General features: G+C 48.4%; 1 protein-coding gene across 3 annotated transcripts in view; it reads right to left on the reverse strand.

Annotated features, from left to right (window-relative positions):
* Nucleotides 1-1,975: 1,975 nt before the first annotated feature.
* Nucleotides 1,976-23,252, reverse strand: part of cbfa2t2 (CBFA2/RUNX1 partner transcriptional co-repressor 2) — a 38,447-nt gene continuing 17,170 nt past the window's right edge. For 2 of the 3 annotated variants that reach the window (XM_062545607.1, XM_062545608.1), the window contains exons 2-11: nt 13,186-13,332; nt 11,991-12,232; nt 11,528-11,617; nt 8,754-8,932; nt 7,998-8,245; nt 6,722-6,807; nt 6,210-6,414; nt 5,287-5,355; nt 4,349-4,539; nt 1,976-3,908 (exon numbers count right to left, since the gene is read on the reverse strand). In XM_062545607.1, coding sequence (XP_062401591.1) covers nt 3,576-3,908; nt 4,349-4,539; nt 5,287-5,355; nt 6,210-6,414; nt 6,722-6,807; nt 7,998-8,245; nt 8,754-8,932; nt 11,528-11,617; nt 11,991-12,232; nt 13,186-13,332 — 1,790 coding nt within the window. In that variant the 3' untranslated portion in view covers nt 1,976-3,575. Of the gene's footprint in view, nt 3,909-4,348; nt 4,540-5,286; nt 5,356-6,209; nt 6,415-6,721; nt 6,808-7,997; nt 8,246-8,753; nt 8,933-11,527; nt 11,618-11,990; nt 12,233-13,185; nt 13,333-16,423; nt 16,563-23,252 lie in introns of those variants that run through there. The other variant, XM_062545609.1, reaches the window with a different exon arrangement.

Here is a 23,252-nt window from a genome sequence, read left to right on the forward strand (position 1 = left end):
CAGACGTTTCCGAGCCAATGCAATATTCAGGGTACCGTCCACCATACTGGCAACCTGGGTGTTGATGTTTGAGGTCAGCAGCAAGTCAAACGACTGTTACATATGGAGCATTCTGTTGGCCTACACCAGGTAAAGGGGGATGTCGGAGCTGGGACATTTTTACAGTGTATAGCTTTGAGTGTAGTTTTTAGCATGTAGTGGCACTCTAGTGTTGATGTCTTTATTTTTTGTTATTTCAACTGTCCTTGTTCCCTAGTGATATCCATCTTGTTACAGCTGATGATGCTATAAAAACACAGGCTTTATCTCTGCAAATTGAGTCTGCAGTGAAGACACAACAAGGGTGTGCCTAATAACTGACCATAATCATGGCCAAAACTCTGCTGAGAAAAACAGATCTGAAGTGACAGAGGCCATGTAAGTAGTCAGATTATCTTTACTTCACTGTCACGGCCATTTTATGTCTCCCCTTAGCAGGGGTGAGAGCCAGCCAAGGAGAAGGAGAGGAGGAGCAGAGAGAGCCGGCAGAAAGAGAAGCGTTGTGGTACACAAGACAGCAGATGCCGAACATGATCAAATCAATTACATGCAAGGCAGGCAGGCATTATTAGCACGTTCGTTCTGTACTTTTGCCTATTTTAGAACCTTATGTAAGCGCACGCATGAACGCCCGTACGCACAGTTCTGTAACATTGCCTTCCGTGTCTGTGCTCTGACAAGACGTGTGACTCAGACTGAGATGAGACAAATTACCTTGTCACTTTGTGAGGAACTCGGAGCCGAGTCGACACACACTGTGTGTGCTTGTGCAACGCGGGCCCCCGGTGAGCCTTGAGAAACGCGGAGGGGTGGCGGGAGCGGAGTTAACACGAGGGGAGATTAATCAGTCGCCACAGGGGCAGTGTGAAGCCTCCGTGCCCTTGAAAGCCCCCCGAACCCCAAGGCCCCACGCTGTGGCTGTCCACTGAGTCTTGACCTCGCGATGGGAGAAAACGCCCGCAGTCAAACTGACACTGTGATTTTTGTTTCAAATGTTATTATCTTACTTGTGAGCCTACAGAGCTGAAGATCCTGGAGAATTTACATCTTCCTCACCCCACTGGGTGTGTAAATGTACCCATTATGTTGTGCTACTCATCTTGTGTATGAGACAGAGAAATGCTGCCACCTGCTGGCAGGATGATGTGTCACATGTCTGTTCTCACTCCACGGCATATGTGACCGTTGGCCACCAACGGCACACCTGGTGGCAGTTTCCACAGCTGCTACGAAAGGTTGTAAATATGTATGAATGTCACTGAATTTGCATTTTGTATTACGAGACCCCAAACAGTCTGGAGACCGGGCGATCGTTTCAATATGAATGGGACTTGAAGAGCCTTTTGTGCAAGAGCCCCTTCGGATGAAAGGCTCCAACTCCTACGTGCAGAGCAGGGATGAGAAGGGGCAAGGTGACGTTCAGAGCAGCACAAAGCCAATATGAGTGCACATGTGCGGCTGTGGCGTGTGTGCGCACGCTGACTTTACTTCACCTGCTCCTGTAGCACGTTTTAAGTTAAGCTTTTTGTCTGAATTTTATACTGCATAAACAATATCAATGAATTATAATATCAGAAACAATAGGCCTATCACTTCATTATTAACATTATTGCCAATGTGCAGGTCAACTTGGTATCAAAAAGTGTTCAAAGAATATGAATGTTTTTCTATGTCTATGTAATTCATAAAAGCATCACTTTCAAAAACACAATTTATAGTAAATTTATTACCACTATTTCCTGTACGAGAACTACTCCTACTAATAACATAATAGTGGTGGTAGCAGTAGCAGCACACTTTACATATGTTTCATGCAAAATTGGAATTGCATATATTACAGTATACTACATATTTATCATTAAAAAGGTGTAGATATCTTTATACATATTGATCATCAGCTAAATGTGAGTGTGTGAAAAGACAATATGGCACGCGATTCACATCATTTCCTTTATTTTATTTTATGCTCTACTTCTCATCAATATTCCCTTTCTTATGAAGTCTCACCAAAACGTGTTGTTGAAGAACAACGTGGCTCACAAAATAAAGATATTCTTTTAGGATAATCTTTTTTTTTTACAGATATGACATTTTTATAATGAAAAAATAATGGAATCAATTCTGCTGTGTATCATAAGAAAGACAAAACATAACATAACATAACAAGACAACAAAGTTAAGAAACAAAGGCTCTATGTTCTGTACTTTATCTGATCTAAACATGACAAAGGAAGGAATATGTCCTTGGAAATAACGTGTAACTCCTGAGATTCAGACGCTCTGAGCCTTTACTGTAACACCGACAGGTTAAACACCGTTCACCGTAAACTTACAGGGCTGCCAGACACTCACAGACTTTAACATGATGGACCTCCCCTCTCTCTGGACATTAAATAGCACCCAGGTCAACACCCACACTGTGAAACCACCCACCAGCACCAGCACTGGATGGTCCGAGAGGCTGCTTTTACAGGTTGTTGATTTGTTACAAATGACGATGAGTAAATATGAAGCATTTTTTCTGTTGTTTATGTGATATGGTTTAAAGTTGTGCTTCCAAATCCTGGCCTGTGACCGTCACTTTCTGATGACATGATGATAATGACATAAGCTCTTTCCATGTAAGTTTTAATGTCAAGCCTATCCATGCGTAAGATACAACCGTTAGACAATGAGACTTTGGCCACACATGATTGCGCATGATTCCTGAACATGTTCTTTTATATTGCTCTGATATTACACAAATGCTTTAAACTGTAAATGTCATTTCATTTGAACAGAAGAAAAGAACCCTCAGAGTCCTCCTAAACCTCCCCTCATCTATAAACACATAAGTACCGACACACAAACTCACATTCGGGCAGAACAACACACATACATACATACAAATTCACGCTCACCAACCTGACGATAATTTGTGCGTGCATTACAATGAACAACACCAAATACTATACAATAATAATAGAAAGGTAGAGAGAGCATTTCTTGTGATGTGGTGAGACAATATTTAATGCTTATCAGTTCTCTTCCTCAGTCTACAGCTGAGAACACGGGAGGGAAAAGCACAGGGAATTCGCCATGGTTACTGGTGCCACCAACCAGGAAACTCGGACATGAAAAATCAAGTGTCTTTTTTTTCATGCTTTCTGCTGGCCAGCATCATCAGGTGAAGAAGTGCATGCACACACACACACATGCACGCGCACGCGCACACACACACACACACACACACACACACACACACACACGCTGTCAACTCTTCTGGAGGATTGTCCATTTCTCCAACTGATGTGTTTTGAAGTCCATTCCGTTTCCTCCGATGTCATCACACCTAAACTGCCAGCAAAATGTTCCACCTGATTTCACAGCTGCTCTTCCCACCCTCTGCTACGTGCGCGTGCTCCTTTAAGTCCCTATACATAGCACATGCATCATGGCTCCTCCACGCTCCTCCTGTCTCCCTATGTGTGTCTCTGCTGCAGTTCCTCAGCTGCGTCATCCGCCACCCGCAACCACACCCGCACCCCCGTCACGCTCTAGTGTCCGTTGGCCTCTGGGGTGGAGGCGGTGGGGGTGGAGGGCGTGGAGGCGCCGGAGGCGGCCTTGTCCATGCCCGCAGGTCCTCCTGCTGCTGCTGCTGCGCTGGGGCTGGGCGCCGGGGCGCCGTCGGGGCCCTTGGCCGACAGGAGGCGGGCGCTGAGGGCGGCGGCGGCGGACAGCGACAGCGGCTTGGGCTGCGCCTGCAGCGTGGGGCTGCAGATGAGGTGGTGGCGCTCCCAGTCCTTGTGCTGGCAGAAGGAGCCGCAGTAGCGCGCCGCGTTGCACCCGCTGCACGTCTCGCTGGCCTTGCGCCCGCAGTTCCAGCAGCACTGCGGAGAGGGAACACACACACACGCGCAGCGGCCACGTTACAACAGGGACTCATCATCAACAACACACACCAGGAGGAATAGGGATGTACATTCCACACACTCCTGTTAGTGGGTGCACAGAGTTCATGCATGTGGAGCAGTGAAATCCCACAAGCGTGCAAGATTGCATGTGAGCGAGGGTGAGAGCTGGATGCATGTGTCTATACATGAATGAACGTGTGTATTCATGCCTGTAATGTATGTGTGTGCGACGTGTATGTGTGAATGCATGTGTGTATACATGTGATTGTCTGTGTGTGTCTGTGTGTGCGAATGTGTGTATGTGTATGTGTGAATGCATGCATGCGTGTGTGTGTGTGTGTGTGTGTGTGCGTGTGTGTGCGGTTAGGCATGAGTGTTTATTTGTGCGTGTGACTCCTGCTGTGTCCACTGCTCACCTCGCTGGAGTCCTCCTGCTCGTTGATGACCTGGATGGCGTCCTCCGTGGCCTTCCTCTTGGCGTCGGCCAGAGTCTTCTCCATCTTGGCTCTCTCGGCCGTGATCATGTCGAAGGCCTTGTGCTCGGCCTCTGCCACCGCCTTCTGCACCTCGTCCATGGCCTGACGCTTCACCTCGTTCACTGCTTCCTCTACAGGAGCGAGCACACACACACACACACAGACGAATTAGCATGTGGCATTGATAACACATTTTGTTGTCATCGGCTGGTGCATAGATATGGGTTTGCACAGCTCAGACATAGTGTGCATATATGTCTCCAAGGCGTGCTTCCTACATAAGCAAAATCTACAGTAATTTCCCGCATATAAGCCGCATTGTGTATAAGCCACGGGACAGTGTTTTATGCAAGTTAAGAGAAACAAAACCATATTGATACCATATTAACTGTCCCCGTGTATTAACCTCATAGCTGAAGAAATTTAGCAAAATCAATGTATAAGCCGTGGCTAATAGTCGGGAAATTACGGGTATATCAATCTTAACTTAAATAGGCTATATGCATGGAAGGCTGTTCAGGAGCTCATTTGTTTCCAGTGGAGTCAGTGAACCTGCCGCTATTTTGCCTGTGTTAAAGTTGTTATTATTGGGGAAACCATAGCCTCAGTGTTGGGAGTGCAAATATAGCAGATGCAGTTACAATACTCGACCGGAAACAAATGAGATCAGCCGTCCGTGCATATAGCCCATTAAGACAACTAAAGTTGACATGACTAGCTGTTATACAGACTGAGAGCTGGCGAGAGCTGCACACAGGAGTAATGACGCATAAAATGGAAGAGGAGGAGATACAGACACTGTCCAAGAGGAGAGAGAGAGAAAGCAGAGAGAAAAACTACATATCCCAGAAGGCATTTGATCCTCATGTCATCCTTACCGGCTTTCCTCCAGATCTCATCAGACACATAAGCCGATCCTGGGTGGTTTGAGAAGTCTCTCTGTGTCTCTGTGGAAGAAGGAGAGAACAGCATGAGAAACGAGTGTGTGGGGGGGGGAGGGCTATAGTGGGAAAAAAAACGAGGGAAAAAGAAGAGAAAAGAAGAAGAGAAAGATAGAGAGAGAGCCAGGAGGAGGGCGAGTGAGCGAGCGAGAGACAAGTACACAGTGTGCTGTGTGTGTGTGTGCAGGACGAGTGGAGGAGTCTGGGCCAGTTCTTTGGCTCTTTGGAGCGGCGCTGCTCACAGATGGCCGCGTGGACCCGGCGCCAGAACTGGGCCCTCAGACAACACCCTCGCCTTCTGGAGCAGAGCTGCGCCCACCGCCACCACACCTGCTGCATCAGCAGGCTACACACACACAAGCGTGCACGCACACACACACACACACACACACCAAGCGTACACACACGCATACACACACACAAGGGCGCACACACACATAAACACACACACGAGCATACAGGCACACATACACACACACGCACATACACGAACACGCATGCTCTCACTGACTTGCACACTCTCTGACAAACATGCTAACCTAGTGACTGCTTTACTAAAGAACACATTACATATTTCAAGCCTCTGAGTCTTCAGTCCTTTACAACACAGTAAAAGATCACTCAGTTTGAATCCATTATCTGTTATTTAGGAGCAGAATGAAACACAGCAGGACCAAACCCTCAAACCAACCAACCAGTGCATGCACTACCAATATTAGCCAAAGGGGGCAGCAGCCTTCCACTTACAGACGCTAGAATGACTGCTACAGCCCAGAATAAGACGGCCCTGTGTTTTGCTTCGAAAGGGAGTGGCACCAAGTGGAAACTGTGTGTGTGTGTGTGTGTGTGTGAAAGCTCACCTGTGCCGAGTCCCTCGGCCGTGTGTGGGCTGTGGGTCTTGGAGAAGGGGGGCGCCCCCGGTCCAGCCTTGCGGGGGTCCTGCTCCTGCTCGCTGAGCCGCCGCCGCCAGTAGTTGAGCTCCTCGCGGTCGGCCTCCTGGCACCGCCGCAGCACGTTGACCGAGCGCCGCGTCTTCTCCACCATGTCCACGATACAGTTGAGGACCTGCAGGGGGGAGGGGGGAGAGACACAGGACGCACGGTTCAGGAAGGGTCGCCGTGCTCAGAGAGATCTCTCACAGCAGGACAGGCCTGATAAAGCCCATAGTGGAACACACCACATTAAGAATTAACTGTTGTCAAAACAATAAAGAGAGAAAAGTGGTAGAGTGTAGAGTAATCTTAGAAATCACTCTCAGTTTGCGGCTGTCCTTGTCAAACACACTTAAGTCATCGAGATAAAGTGGACGACTGTAATGTTACGCTCAGGAATAAAAAAAAAGTGTTTAGTGAGTAAAATCCAAAACCCTTACATGGTCAAGATGTCTCCACTCGTCGGCCCATTCCCTTTCAGTCAGCCTGTGGTCCACGGATTCCTCACGGTAGCCTCCATTTGTGCCTGATTAAAAATAACGCAGACACAGCACCAGTCAATACAGCACCAGGCCTAGTGTGGTCAGTGCTTGTCATAAACAGCCACCCACAGTGAACAGCACAGCACTCAGTGCAGCAGGAGAATGGGGACATCAAAGCAAGCAGAGGCCATAAACCCCCCCCACAAACAGTCATATCAGCATTTCATTTGAAGAGACGGAGATTTCTGTCCAATGGTCATGTCTGTCTCCTCTGTGGGGGAATCATCATACTAATGTGTGAAAGAAGGGTGGAATGAAAGACAATAGAGAGAGAGAGAGAGAGAAATAAAGCTAAAGACAGAGAGAGAGAGAGAGAGAGAGAGAGAGAGAGAGAGAAGTTAACAGACAGGGACAAAGAAAGAGACAGAGAGGGAAAGAGTGAGATGGTATGATGAAAAACAGACCCCAGTGAGACCGCAACATCTGGAACTCAGCTGTCAGTACCACCCCTCTCCACTCACACACACACGCACACACACACTCTCTCACTCAGTCTTTGGGGGGGGGGGGGGGGGGCATGGTGTTGCAACATTCCATCTGGGAGCCACTCTGGCTGAATAGAATAGGCCACTTCTAAAAAGCAGAGGCTCGTTAAGTGGATCTGACACAAGTCTAAACACACACACACACACACGCACACACACACACACACAAACACAGACGCAGAGCTCCCGGCACCAGGGCGGGTATGGCTCTCATCATGGAGCTGAAACGCTCTGCAGCATTAAGCCCTTGTGAATGTGAAAGGCTGTGATCTGTGGCCACCACTCTAATTAAAGCTCTCTTCTGGATACATGTGGCCCTCAGACAGAAGTGTGTCATTTTCAACACCAATGACTCCTACAAGTGGCCACGCACGCAGGCACACACACACACACACACACACAGAGACAAAGGCTCAGTAGTGAACAGCTCCAGTCCCACTACCAACATGTCCCCGTCTGTTCAACAAAATTTGGATCTTCTACTTTGTGTACGTGTTAAGAAAATGTGTATGTTTGCGAATGTGTGTGTGTGTGTGTGTGTTTTTACGGTACGTGCATGCGTGTGTGTGTGTGTGTGTGTGTGTGTGTGTGTGTGTTTACAGTGTGTATGTGTACATGTGTGTGTATGTGTGTGTGTTTACAGTGTCTGTGTGTGTGTGTGTGTGTGTGTGTGTGTGTGTGTTGCTCACCTGGTACGCGGGGTCTGTCTTTGAGCTCCCTGAGCTCCAGGATGCGGTGGGGCTCCCTGTAGAGGTGCGGCGCGGCGATGTCGTCGATGGCGTAGTGCTGCAGGGGCGGCGGCGTGGGGTGGATCTGATTGGCCAGCGGCAGCGGGTGGGCGGGGCTGTGGCGGGGCGCCGGGCTGATGGTGCAGATGCGCTTGGTCGGGGGCTCCAGCGAGGCCGGGGGGCGCTCGTGAAAACCGTTCTCCTTTCCCCTGGAGCACGCACACACACACACACACACACACACACACACACACATACACACACACACACAAATAGACCAGAGTCTGTCAGCCCACTGAGAAAGTACATGTACATTGTATGTAGGGAAACATACAGTATATGTCCATTGGTCTGTGTATGTGTGTGTGTTTCTTAAGCTCTCACTGTATGTTTTCATCTATGCATGCTTGTTTTCGCCCGTTCAATACACAAAGGTTTCAAAGTGTGCACATAGAACACATACAGTGCGCGCGCGCGTGTGTGTGTGTGTGTGTGTGTGTGTGTGTGTGTGTGTTTGTTTTTCTTAAGCTCTTACTGCATGTTTTCATCAATGTGAATGCTTCTTTTAGCCCGTTCAGTATGTACAAGCACATAGGTTTCAACGTGTGCACATACAGTGTGCATTGTGTGTGTGTGTGTGTGTGTGTGTGTGTGTGTGTGTGTGTGTGTGTGTGTGTGTGTGTGTGAGCGTGTGTGTGTGTGTGTGTGTGTGTGTACCTGCTGGGGCTGTGTCTCTTGTCGTCGCGGGGCTCGAGCAGCAGCTCGGTGGAGTCGGGCGGGGAGGGGGCGGTGGTGCTGAGCAGCAGGTGCTCGTGCTGGGACAGGTACTGGGCCGGGGTCTGCTTGGCCGCCCGCGCACAGTGCAGCAGCTCCCTCTGCAGCAGGGGCAGGTTGGCCTGGAGGGGGGGACACGAGACAGACAACGCATACATGAGAGAGGGACACACACACACACACACTTGGACTCACTCTCTTTCTCCCTCACACACACACACACTCACTCAGTCACAAGCATACACACCAGCGATACACCACCCAAAGGGCAGTGAGATAGCCCTCGACCGACCCAGAAACACCGAGGCCTTGGGGTAATCCATCAGCCCAGGTCAGAGCTGGGCTCCTGGGGAGGTTGTGTGTGTGGGGAGGGGGGAGTGTAAGCTGACCAGGCCACTGGTCTCTGGTCAGTATCACCATAAAATGCTCACTTCCAGAGGAGAGGAGATGAGAGATAAGCAACAGATGCCCCCACCGTCAGCACTGCACTGGGTCTGTGTCTCTGTGTGTGTGTGTGTTTGGACTCTGTGGAGACTCCGCTGTCTATCTCTCTCTCTGTGTGTGTGTGTGTGTGTGTGTGTGTGTGTGTGGCGATCCGCGGCGAGACGAACACCAGACCTGCGCGGTGCCGGCGCCTCCCGAGCGGTAAGCAGGCCAGCGCGGCCGTCTCCGGGCGGCAGCCTCGGCGTCTCCGCTCGGCTCCGCTCGTGGCGTCTGCTCAACGTTCTCCTGTTTCTTTTTTTCTTTTTTTCTTTTTTCCCAAAACAGAAAGCCCCTGTGGTCTGCACACCGTCACCCCCCCACCCCCCCCGGCTCAGAGAGCACCCCATGAATCACTCGCGGTCCCTCAAACACAATCGCACCGGCAATCGGCGGGAGAAAAACACACGGGCGCGGCCTCACCGACGCTGACTTGAACCAGAGCAAAGGGACTCGCGAATGTTTCCAATACAAATGCATTTTGCGGTGACACTTGGTGCGTGCGCAAAATCATTTTTCTTCTTCTGGGCCGACGGCGCTGAAATGTACTGGATCCCGATCGCAATGCTGGGTTTCGTCAAATCCTTTTCTAAAAGGGCTTTTTGCAAACGCTGTGGCAAATAAAAAAAGCAGTTGCTAGGGTAACGAGATTTATTCAAATCAGGGTCGTGAGTGTGTTGTTTTTGTCTTGTTTTTGTTGGTGTGGTGTGGCAACATCTGAATCCTCTGTGGAAGGACCCCAAGAAGTGACCACAGCTCTTTGTGAAAAGTGCACTTCTCTAGGAGAGGGAACCCAAACTTGGCTCTCTAAACTTAACTTGACCTTAACCCCCTCTCTGCTTGGCTAACCTCTAGCCTACCCACACAGAACAACTTCAAAAGGAGCTCAACCTTATCCACCGAGCACTCCTCTCTCTCTCTCTGTCTCTCTCTCTCTCTCTCTCTCTCTCTCTTTGTTTCTCTCTCTCTCTCTTTCTATCTCTTTCTCATTTCCATTTCTCTGTTGCTCTGTTTCTCTGGTTTTCTCCATTCCTATCTCTCTCTCTCTCTCTCCCTGCTCTAATGAAGGCCAGACTCCTCTGTGCATAATTATCCTTCACTTCCTCCTCGTCTTAAAGGACCCCGTCGGCGGCGCATATGCTGCCTGTCATTCAGATGCTCTCTCCTTTCTTTTCCTTTTTTTCCCCCTTTCTGGTCGGGCAAAAGCATCGGACGCCCGTGCTAATCTGCAGTGGAGCCCATATGGCGCGCAGAGCCCGTAAAAGAGCTGGAATGGTTTATAGTCGTGTTTCACACTTCCGAGCTCTCGGAACCTGTCTCCCAAACCATCTTGGAAAAAGGGGGCGGGGGGGGGGGGGAGCGGATCCATAAATCACAAAATCAAAGATAGGAACCCGATGACAGCGAATGTCTGTTTTGGGGGCTTCCTCAATCTCCACTCACCCCATCTTTAACTTATCTTGCTTATCGTAGCAAAACTCTGTCATTCTGGGGCTCCCTTTGGAGAAAAAGTAAAGAGCGAAATCCCTAAATCCTATACAAACACCGAGATGCAGAAGAGAAGCGTGGCTAAGGAGCAGGGTACCCAGCAGCAGCGCTGATGACTAAAACAGGCCCGGCGTGGATTTCAAAGGCCCTGCTCCCGAGGCGGCCTGTTTAACAGGTATATGATTTCAGTCAGGACTGTGTCCAATTAGATTTCCATGGCTGAGGGCAAAGTGCAACACTTTCAGTCAACGCTGGTTGTTCACTGTTATATTAACGCCATTAGCATTTACACTGAAGTAAGCCAGAGTTGTCCATAATTTAAAAAAAAAAAAGAAAACAGATGTAGTCTCTTGACAAACTTATTAACTCCGAGCAGACATGTGGAGTCCGAAATGACATCCTTCTGAGTAAGTAATCATCTTACAGCCTAGCCTCTCCTAGATCTCCCATCTGTGGGAGCTGGATGAGATACTAAAGGCAGCCATATAAGCAGTTGTCCTTGCTCTGTCAGAAGTGAAACGAGGATGTTGTCTCGGGGAGTCAGGCGAAGGGGAAAAGTAGAGAGAAAATGTCCCCATCGGAGAAAAATGATCCGCACATTAGAAGCTTTATATGGGCACAGAGACTGGAAACTGGAAAACTCACTACTCAGTATCAGATAAACAGTGTGAATGTAGACAGACAGAGACGGAGGGAGGGAGGGAGAGAGAGAGAGAGGAAGAAAGAAAGGAGGAGAAAGAAGCTTTTACCTTTAAGAAAGGAATGACGAATGGCCGCAGGGGGAAGTTGGTCGCCTCCTGCAGTCTTGAGTGGAACTCCTCGATGGTCACAGTGGAGTTCTGTACGGAACGAAGCAAAAATGAGAGAGGATTCCCACAACCAGAAGGAAAGAATCCATCCCTATAAGTCTCCTGACATATTTACTGCATAAAGCCATGAGACAAAACCATGCCAGCTGCAGCACAGTGGAGACCTGGTTTCTCATGAAAGGACACAAATTCTGAACTTGGGAAGAATTTTTTATTTGTTTTACAAGAATGTTTTAAACGACCCACTGACTGAACTGTGCTGGGCGTATGCTTTGTATTAGTTCAGGTCACTGTGGTAAGCAAACTGACTATGAAGACCTTGTGAAACACCCAGCACTAAAGAGAGAGAGAGAGAGAGACGACGGGGGGAAGGAGAGAGGGATGGTGGGGAAAACACTCGTACCACGAGGGCCAGCACCAGGTTCCGGACGCTCTCGCCGATCTCGGGCGAGATGTCGTTGCCGAACTGCTGCAGCGTGGTGAGGAAGCGCTTGAGCTTGCTGAGCTGCCGCGCGCCACAGGTGGCCGGCAGCTGCTGATTGGCCAGCGAGGACGAGGAGGAGGAGGACGGGCCGTTGCTATAGCGCTGCGGCGGGGAGGGCACCGCGTTGAGGGTGGGCGGCGAGTGGTTCATCCCGTTGGTCACTGCAGGGAGAGAGGGGGAGAGAGAGAGGGAGAGAGAGATGAGGGAAAGGATGGAAACACAGGCATGGATGGATGTACCCACTGATGGGTTTGAAATGGTATGCATGAATCAGGACCGGAAAATAAAGCATTATGAGGAGCTGGAAATGTACTGTCTATTTGATCTCAATACAAAACGCTTGTTTGGGCAGTGGCTTAAAATATCAACATCAGCTTTGCATACACACACAAACACAACAAAACATTATAAAATGATGGCATGAAGCTTAATTAAAGTCAGAGAGCACGGGGTAGCACAGGTTTAAAATAAGGCTAGGGGGCAAGCTTGATGAAAGGGTTAAATATGGCTAATAATAATTAAAACAAAAATAGGGAGACAGGAATAATAGTAATTCCTGACAGATAACAATAAGTGTGCCGCTTTCAGCTATCAGCTATCAGCTAAAGCAAACACCGGGCCAGCCACTGGTCAAATGGACATTATTATTCCTATTTAACAGACTGCCCATGACTTGGCCATGAAATAGTCAAACAGTGATGGGAAACAGAAAATGGAAAAATAAATCACCCACGAAAGTTTGCTTAAGGGTGCATTGCTTCAGGGAAACACCAGGGGGCAATAGTAGGGCAACTCAACCAGAACTGGCCACCAGTGTTCCAAATCATTCCAAAGAGACTGAGTAAACACAACTGCCCCTCTCTCATTATTGTGACACTAGAGAACTGCATGCAATTCTATCTAGATATCTAACAACGCTGTGCTCACTAACTACAGACAGAGAGAGAAAAATGTAATTTCCTAATCATAAAATAGCACATTTGTACACACAAACAACTCCTGCGTGTACCGCATCTCTTGAGTAAAATGCAGAGAGAGAAAGAGTCAGTAGTGATGGGGGAGCGAGAGAGAGAGAGAGAGAGAGAGAGGAGAGAGACAGGTGGTGAACACTCACGCGCTGTGGAGGAGAAGGCGGCTGGCCGCGGGCCACTGGGGTTGACGGAGGGGAGAGGAGGCATGGCGGAGGGAGCCGGTCTGGAATGAGTCTTCACATCCACGGGGGAACCGGGCATGGCAGAGACCTTCTTCTTCTCTCCACTGTCTGTCAGAGAGAGTGAGCCGAGGGGGAGAGGAGAGGGAGGAGAAAGAGGGAGAGGAGGAGGAGTGGGAGGGGGAGGAGATGGAGGATGGACAAAGAGAGGAGGGGGAGGGAGAGCGGAGGGGAGAGAGACAACAAGAGAAGCAGAGAGAGAGAGAGAGAAAATGTTGTTATTGATTGAGCTGGTGGTTCCACAGGATTAAGAGCTCCCACCATAAACCTCCTTTGTGGACATACAAAGAATATAAAACATCAGTGGTGCAGAGCCAACCCAGAGCCCAACATGTTGCGCTGAGGAGAGGCTGAAACGATGCAGCAGCAGCACACACACACACTAAAACAATGGCTCAGAGCGGTCCACCCACTCACTGGACCATATTCTCCCTACCGAGAGGAAAGCTTGCGCTTTGTCACTACACAACACAAGAAAACACCAGCGCCTGACCCTACACCCCTCCCACACACACACACACTCTCACACACACACACACACTCTCACACACACCACCCCCACCCCACTTCCAGAAAGCAGATGTCTCCCAAAAACTTGGGGCAGTCCCGAGCTCGGGCTACAATGAAGGCGCCATTGTGGCCTTTAAGAATGGCGTGTCATTGAGTCCCCCTTTCGCGGAGAAAAGGCGCAGGGACCTGCTATTTCACGCTCGCTAACAAGGCCCACAAAGCCCTTTGAGCGCTAAACGGCCGCACGGCTCAATGCGCCATTGCGGCTCAATGGACCACCAGATAGCCGGGCCGGGGACGTCGTAGATCAGAGATGCCATTGTCTCCGCGGAGATGCGTGAAGGCGGCTCTTGTCTCCATTTGGAGTGTATGAGCCCGCTGAAAATGCTTTTAGAGCACTGCTTAATAGACAGGCAAGACAGAGCCGCTTGCCAAAGGTCACCCAACGCCCCTCTTAAGATAAAGCCACATGAGTTTTTTTTTTTTTCTTGGAGGGGAGGGGGACTTTAATGCGATTGCCCCTCAAAAACTTCTTAACGCTGCGCTTTTATTGCTCAGGTTTGAATGCGCTCCCTGAGTGTTCAGTCATTCCCACAAAAAAGACACATGCTGCACGTAATATGATGCAAATGACAATATAAAAACCGATGGCTTGGAAATTAAGCGCCCGGACAAAGAGATAATTCACACGCAAAAGAGGAGGCCCGTCCCGGTGCTGAGGAGTGAAATGAATTAACAATGGGCACAATAAATGAATAATCTATTACCTTATTGAATAAAAACGGAGAAAAAAAGGAGACGGTGAGGGGCTGAGGAGGTGTGTGTGTGTGAGGGGGGGTTAGAGGGGCTTGGTAAACTCTTTATTGCCCCCTGGTACTCTTGATTTGACAGCTCCCTCTAAGCTGCACCTGAGCCTCCCTCCACCCGGTTCGTGAGTGGGGTCCTGGCTGTCACCGCGCCTGTCCGACCGAGCGACTCAGGGCTGCCCCGCCTGCTGCCTGTCTGAAAATGCCTGCAGTGCCGCTTGCTCGGGCAACTCGGACGGATCGCTCGGCTCGGCGGAGCACCCCGCCTTCTGTCCACCTGTCCCTGCTCTCAGGAGGGCAGGAAGGACGGAAGAGAGGAGGAGAGAAAGAGAGCGCGCGCGAGAGAGAGAGAGCGAGTGAGGGATGGATGCGGGTAGAGGGAGAGGCAGGCGGGCAGCCATTTGGGCCTCTGCCACACGGCAGGAGAAATGCACAAACACACACACACACACACATTAATCCTGTATCCACCCCTTCTGTTGAGAAAATTATCTTATCAGGGCCGAGTTATCTAACACCTTGGAAAAAGGGTTCTGGTGTTGGCTCGAGAGAAACAAATATTTAGAAGGATGTGGGTGTGGAGGTGTGTGGATGTGGGCGCCATACAAAATCTTCTAAAATAAAATATGCCATACTGTATCTCAATATTGTGTGTGGCTATGTGGGAATATCAGTCATGACTTATATTGAAGGTTAGGGAAATATCTAATATTAAATTCTTATTTCATATGCACTGTTAATGTCTAGGATGTTGTATAGTAACATATGATTTTAAGTTGCCTCAATTTGGTTTAGTGTAGACACTTGAATTCTCTTTGTGCTTCTGGTTGAACTCTCTCACCCCTATCTCTTCCTCCTCCTCCTCTTCCTCCTCTTCCTCCTCCTCCTCTTGTCTTTGGGCAGCGCTTGCCTCATGAGGCACTGGCTATGGCTACGGCTGGCTAAACACACAACTGCTCCTTCACACCTGAGGCCAAGGCGTTTGGGAGGAGAGACTACTTGTCACATTATTTACACACACACACACAGACACACACACTCAGAGAGGGAGCGAGAGAGAGAGAGAGAAAGAGACAGAGACAGAGAAGCACTAGGACACAGCAAGAAAAATAGACACACACGTATACAAACACACACACACACACACACACACTGCATGTAGACTTAAAGCAGCTGGGACATGGACTCTGTGACACCAGGGGACACACGGTGAGCGCGCTCATTCTAGAAACTGCCGTCCGTCCTCGCTGATAAATATTGATTCGGTAGAAAAAATAAATATGCTCTGCTGAGGAGTGTGTGTGTGTGTGTGTGTGCCACCTGTCCAGGCAACGTCTCACAGCAAACAGCATTCGGGCAACGGACAACATGTCCCTGTGGACGAGGCCATAATTGGTCCCCTTCCCGCCCCGCATCAGACGAGACAGAGAAAAGGTCATCTTTAGCATTCATTTGACACAGCTGAGGCGCTCTCCACTCCCCACGCTAATGCTGACAAATGAAGGGAGACGGGAGACAGCTGATGTATGGACACCCCTATACCCCTGTACCCACCACCAACACCACTACCACACACACACCGACACACACACTTCCATCCCCTTGAGCCCTGTTGATCTCTTAACCCCCTCACACTCATAGCACCGACTCCACTCTGGACACGCAGACACACACACACACACACACACACACACACACACTCTCCACTGACAAGGACAAGGACCAGAGACCAGTTCGTGTCACACTCACAGGTTTGACTGGACCCAAATGCCCCACCACACACTTGACACCAGGCTAGAACTCAGAACTCAGAAGCTTTTACTCACAAGCGAGCAGAGGAGCCAGCCGCACAACAGCATGCGAACACAAACAGCAAGGTGAGGTAGAAACACAATGAGCAAGCTTAGAGCAAGGCAAACACAAGGCCTTCAGTACACAGGGAACTAATCAGGGAACACAAACCACAGGGCAAGAGCAAGGAGACACAGGTGAACATGGAACAAGGCACTAATCAAACAAAACGACAGGTGAAACCAATTCATGGGTTTCATCAAGTCCCTTTATACAGGTGTATAAAATCAAGCACCTTGATTATCTATGTAGACTGCATGGTGCCTGATTAATACACCTGTGGAAAGGGACCTGATGAAACCAATCAATAGACCTCTGAAGTTTGCCTACAAAAAAAGCTGGTTTGCCCATATATGGAGATCCAAGTCCAAGCAATTTGTCCTATGGGGAAAAAACATGGGAATATCGAACAAATGCAGAAGTTTTGTCCTACACACTTCTGTCATCTGACTTTGAGTGGGTTTTGTAATCTTCAATAGGTTAGCTTCGGTTAGCTCCCATATTCATGGGTTTCCTCAGGTTCCTTGCCACAGGTGTATAAAATCAAGCACCATGCTGTCTGCATTCATAAACCAGGTGCTTGATTTTATATACCTGTGGAAAGGGACCAGATGAAACCATGAAAACAATAAGTATAATCCAGTTACTTCAATACAATAATGTTGACAATATTCAAAGGATTTTCTGTGACCTTGTCAGAGGATTTTCTATGTGATATGGACAAATGATTTTACATGTGATATGGCCAGAAAATGTTACAATAGTGAAATGATTGTACACATGATATACATGTGATATAGCCATCAGATTTTGCATGCGATAAATGCTGTCCTCTTCTACTGTTTTGAAAGGTGGAATGGAGGGATAGAATAAAGAGAGAGAAGAGAAGCAGGGGGAGTGGATGGGGGGATGGTGAAATGGGGGCGAGAGACGAGTGCAAGGCTCCAGGTGCTCCAGGTGCGCTCTGCCCTTGAGGGTAAATAGGCATGCAGAGCCACAGCTGGGGAGAGATAGGGTGTCAGGTGAGGGAGAGAGGGAGAGAGAGAGAGAGAGAGAGAGGGAGGGAGAGAGAGGGAGGGAGACAGGGAGAGAGAGGGAGGGAGAAAGAGACGGGGAGAGAGAGAGAGAGAGAGAGTTGAAAAGGGGAAATGTCCAAAAGAATTGGGTCTTCTGGGCATGAGCTTGTCTTGGAAAAAAGATATCAGCACCTGGACCACAAGACTGAAAGGGAGTGGAGATCTGTCAGACAGAGCGCTCGCTGCTCCCAGCTGTACTAATACAGTATGGAGGGAGGGAGGTGCATGTCAGGTGATGGCGTCGGAGACTCTACTGCCTTCCTTTGTGCCTGTGTGACAGGAGCCTAGCAACGCTTCATACCACACACACACACACACACACGCACACACACACACACACACACTCAGTCACACACGCACACCCACACACACCCACACACACACACACACACACACACACACACACACACACACACACACACACACACTCAGTCACACATGCACACACACACACACACACACACACACACACACACACACACACACAAACACACACACACACACTCGCACAAACACTCACATATCTCTGAAGGACATGTCCTGACATGTGCCTGTTGTGACCTACTATGTGACCTTGTGCTTAAAAAAGGATCTCACACACACAAGACACACACACACACACACACCATATCAGCCCTGCACCAACACGAAGACCAGGGGATGGCCTATTGTATTTCACACTTGTCAGAGACACAACACAATATGAACACATGGCAGTGGCTGTTTTGATCTGTCACAAGACAGGATTTTGATCTTGTCACAAGACAGGATTTTGTAAAGAAAAATCTTCAAGAAGTTACAGTATGTCTGGAATTTGACGTCTGGAGTATCATTGAGCAGCAACCTTTCATTGGAATACAAGGGAGCCTAGTTCATGCACTAGTCTGATAGAAGAGAAATACTTCCTCTTTTAATCGACATTCTTCCTCTTTTAATGCACTGCTGTTTCCTGGGCTCGTGGTGCAGTGAGTCCATCAGTGAGAGGCTGAGCCCTGTGTGGGCTAGCACAGGTGACCCTGCGGTTTGGACAGACAGCTGCCCGCACAGGTGTCACCGTGGCTTTGCCCGTATTAAGACCTCAGGCCTGTCACTCAGACTCAGACGCCTCTCCTGCACATGTGCGTCTTTGAGCTTGCAAATGCACGAGACACAGAAATTATTCAATTGTTTTTTTTTTAAGATCAGTATAAAATAACATACAAATATACCCTTGTGCTATTTATGAGGGGCATTGCAAATGCAAACCCCAACTGTTTGTCAAGATGGCATAGAGACTGAATTCAGTGCATCGATACTAATAACCGTAGCAGCATTGTTATTATTGTAGGTAGTAAATACTGCATTACGATTAATAGCAATGTTTAGCTTCCTGAAGGTTTTTATGAGGCCAACAAGTATATGATTTAAAGGGCTGGGGAAAATATGTTTAATTCAACAATAAATACAAAAGAGATAACTCAACCCAAACAAGTGACAGCGAGAGAGAATAAAAAAAACTGTTTTCCTTTTTTCCCCTACCCCAGGCAAAAACACTTAACATAGAAAGCATTTGGGCAAAGAGCGTATTTTAAATGAGTGGCGCGCCTTTGTTTCACATGATATATGAATTTCCATTAAAATACCCCGCTAAAAGGCCCAGTGCTTAGAAATCATTTAAACACGCGAGAACAAAAGATATGAAGCCTTGTACCGCCTCCGGGCACTACCTCACTAAACGACAGAGCAGAGAGAGAGAGAGAGAGAGAGAGAGAGAGAGAGAGGGAGAAGGGGACAGATAGAAACGGCCCCCGAAGCAAAGGATACAAAAGGGTTAAGCTATCAGCTCCTTAGCAGCAGCAGTGTGTGTGTGTGTGTGTGTGTGTGTGACAGTGTGTGTGTGTGGGGGGGTATTCTGCCTTTCCACCCCCACCTCCCCTCCTCCCCTCCTCCTCCGCCCTCCCTCCCCCTCTCTCTCCTTCTGTCCTTTTCACCATATGGGCCTAATCGGGCAAGAGGCGGCCAGCTGGGCCCCCAACAGTCACCTGTGTCAGAGGAGAGGGACAGAAGGCTGGAGCGGCCGCCCCGTCCAAGAGAGAGACAATGTGTTCCAGGGGAGGGAGGGAGGGAGAGAGGGATGAGGGGAGGGGAGGGCTGGAGAATGCAAAGTAGCAAAAGAGAGGGAGAACCACACAGTCACGGAGACACACACACACACACACACGCACGCACGCAGGCACACAAATACACGCGGCGCAGAGCGAGGACTTAAGGCAGGGGGCGAAACAAAAGCTGCACCTGGTGCCTGTCAGTCCCCTCACGCTGACAATACACACACATCTGTTCCTCCCTGCCAACGTGTGTGTGTGTGTGTGTGCGTGTGTGTGTGTGTGTGTGTGTGGTGCTCCCCACACAGCTCGGCAACAGGTTATGAGTTTCCCCTGTCTCCCAGTGAGGGCAACTGAGCAAATAACACTAAGAGGCTTCACTCAGAGGTGGCTGCTCATTTTCAGAGAGAGAGAGAGAGAGAGAGAGAGAGAGAGAGAGAGAGAGAGAGAGAGTGTGTGTGTGTGTGTGTGTGTGTGTGTGTGTGTGTGTACAGGGACAGTGAGTTATATCTCTCCGATATGGAAGGTTGTTGAGAAGTAAAACGTAGCATATCCTTCACTATTAATATTTAAAATGTGAGAATGGAGGCTATGAGGAAGATTAATTTTGCTGGAATTTACAGCGGAGCAGATTTAATCTAATATTATAACATTATAATTATATTTTCCACAGATGCATAGGCAAATTTTGCCCAGATGTGAATTGCAAGGGATATCTTGTTTTAATTCCCAACTAATCATGTGTGTGTGTGTGTGTGTGCGTGTGTGTCTCTCTGTGTGTGTGTACGAAGGACACCCCAGAGAGAAGAAAAACACAGACAGGCTGCACAAATTAGGCGGCCCATTACAGGCGCCAAGCGAGAGGAAAAAGACAGGGTGTTTCATCAGAAACGTAAGACTGTCAAGCGCTTGTCGTGTTTACCTTGGCCAACACACACTCCACACAACCTACAAACACACACACACACGCACACACACATCAGGGTTTCCCGCAGCGCTTTCCTGCTAAGGCGGCCGCCTTAACAACACAGGGCTGCCGCCTTAACTAGGGTCTTCAATAAATAAATAAATAAATAAATATATTATGTATAGTGATATTCGCCGTATTACTCTGTCATGTTTTCTCCCTGTCATTCCAAACCGTAGCCGCTAGTCTCCCTTCTCTGTAGAACGCATACAAAAAATAAACTTTTTCAAATCGAGTTGGCCTATGCGCTCAGGCGACGCGCTCATACAGCATGAGTATTTGATATCAGGTCAGGTGCCACTGCCACGCATATCTCAGAGTGACTGCGAACACAAATAGCCTAAACCTAGCTAGATTTGACGACTCTCACAGGAATGGTTCTCCGTTGAATCTACCAAATGTGTGGGATGAGCGGCACAAAAGATAAAGCGCAACACTTTTGAGCGCTTTATCTTTTTTTTTATCACTCCTCTACTATGAATGCATAGCCCACTGCATCTTGTAATGTGACAAACACTTGTGCCATCTAGCCTACAGCTAACAACAACTTGTGACGGCTATTCATTCACGTGTTGTAAAATACTGAAATTGTCTGAGGTTTACACAGGCTAGTTTAAACATTAAACTGTAGCCTCTTGTCTCCCATGCCAGTTTCATTCATCCCGACCGGGCGGGACACACGTTTCCGTTTTGTAGAAATAATTCCTGAATGTTTTTGTTCAGAGCTGAACATGCAACTGTATTTGACAGATGACAGATTTGGGTGCTAGTGACAAAATATTAGCGTTCAATGCGGTACGATCTCGCTAATTATGTTTTAAAAAGCATTAAAAACGTTCCGGCTCTCTTATGCTATATGAGCAACAGGCACGCACAATATACAGCTTCAATCAAAGAATTAGGCAAACTGTTCAATTATGAACTAGCTCTAATTTAATTAAAAGCTTTTTAATGAAGACGAAGAGTGCCTTGGATTTCTTCAAAACTTTTCAATCAAAGAATTGCAGCTTTAGGCTACTAAATCACAATTCACTAACTTTACCATACTATACCATATTTCATGGTATATTCTAAAATATCCACCATTACAAATATTCTTGGTCTTAATAGAATATTATAATATTGACTGGCTTTAAAATATATCCTATGGTGCTATGCTGAGCAGTGCAAATGTTTTGAAAGATACAAAAGGCCCTGTATTGGAGTTGTAAACTTACACTTTTAAGGTATAATATTGTCTAAATTGTGTTAATGATGTTTAATTGGTTGCTGATACAATTAAATCTGATACAATGAATGTGAAATCCAGGTACATTGCTGTCATTACTGTCAAAATTCAACATTTTCAACATTAATGAAATGCTGACAGCCTACTAAATTTTTACTTCAGCTGACCTCCTTGTCTTAAAGTAAATCAGAAAAGAAGTTATTTAGACAAGTGTGTGCTAGACTGCTCCTGTAGCCAACAATCCCCTCTCTACCCTTTGGGAATTGAACTGTTATATGATCCTTGGTGATGTAAATTATGAAAACCTCTTTCTTTGGTTGGTCTTGATGCGGCCTTGACTCCTTTAAGACTCGGATTCGACTCCAACTTGCTTCCTAAAAGACTCGGTCGTTATCACTCGGTCTCGGCTGCAGTTAAACCAACGGTCTCGACCCCCCCCCCCCCCCCCCCCCCCATCGTAGGACAGTGGCGGCGATGCGGCGGGGACGCTACGGCGACGCCCCCTTCCCCTGGACAGACACCACCTTAACTAACACATTTTCTGGGGGAAACCCTGCACATACACGTACACCCACCGCTCTTATTCTGGCAAAGCACCAACTAAAACAGGCACCTTTACAGAAGAGAGCAGCTCTGTGCTGTTTAACCTGTATGTCACTCTCTCTCTCTCTCTCTCTCTCTCTCTCTCTCTCTACACGTGTATGTGTGTGTGTCTGTGTGTGAGTGCCCGTCTGCATGTCTGCTTTGCTTGTCTGGCAAAGGGTGGAAAGGGAATGGAGAAGTGCTTAGAGGCAAAAGAGAAAGAGAGAGAGAGAGAGAGAGAGAGAGAGAGATGGAGAGAGAGCACAGTGTTAACCACCACAGTGCTACCATAAAGTCTGTCCCAGCAAATATGCCGTGTGGGCGCAAACCTTGGAAGAGGTATGCACGGGAGACCGGAGATCTCCGTGCTCTTCTGGAGCGTTCACCCAGAGACAGGCAGGTAGGCCTGCAGACCCATTAGGGGGACTTGGCTCCCTTTTCACCAGCGAGCAAATGTGAGCGTCCACCAGAGAGGTACACACATTAAGCTCTAATGTTTATCTGTGTCGGGGGAGAAAGTAAGACCCTCTGCTTGACCGGCACTAGTAGATTATCTGCTTATTGAGTTACCCGGCCTCTCACCTCGGTGCGACTAATTGATTCGCTTCCTAATCAATCACTCAGGCCACCAGCAGCTGTGATTGGCTCTTTTCGGTGGCAGCATGACAAACGAGCCCCGGCAATTACATGAGGCATTAAAAACATGGGCTGGGGCGCAGGGAGCTCGTCCTTCTGCTTGATTCCTATTCTTCAACCCCCAACAGGGCAACAGACGGGCAACATGGCCCCATCAAAATATACAGCACAACCGGGACGCCAACCACACACACACACACACATACACACACACACACACACACTCTCTCT

The sequence above is a fragment of the Sardina pilchardus genome, chromosome 9 (genome assembly GCF_963854185.1).
Source record: "Sardina pilchardus chromosome 9, fSarPil1.1, whole genome shotgun sequence".
Taxonomy (NCBI): Eukaryota; Metazoa; Chordata; class Actinopteri; order Clupeiformes; family Clupeidae; genus Sardina; species Sardina pilchardus.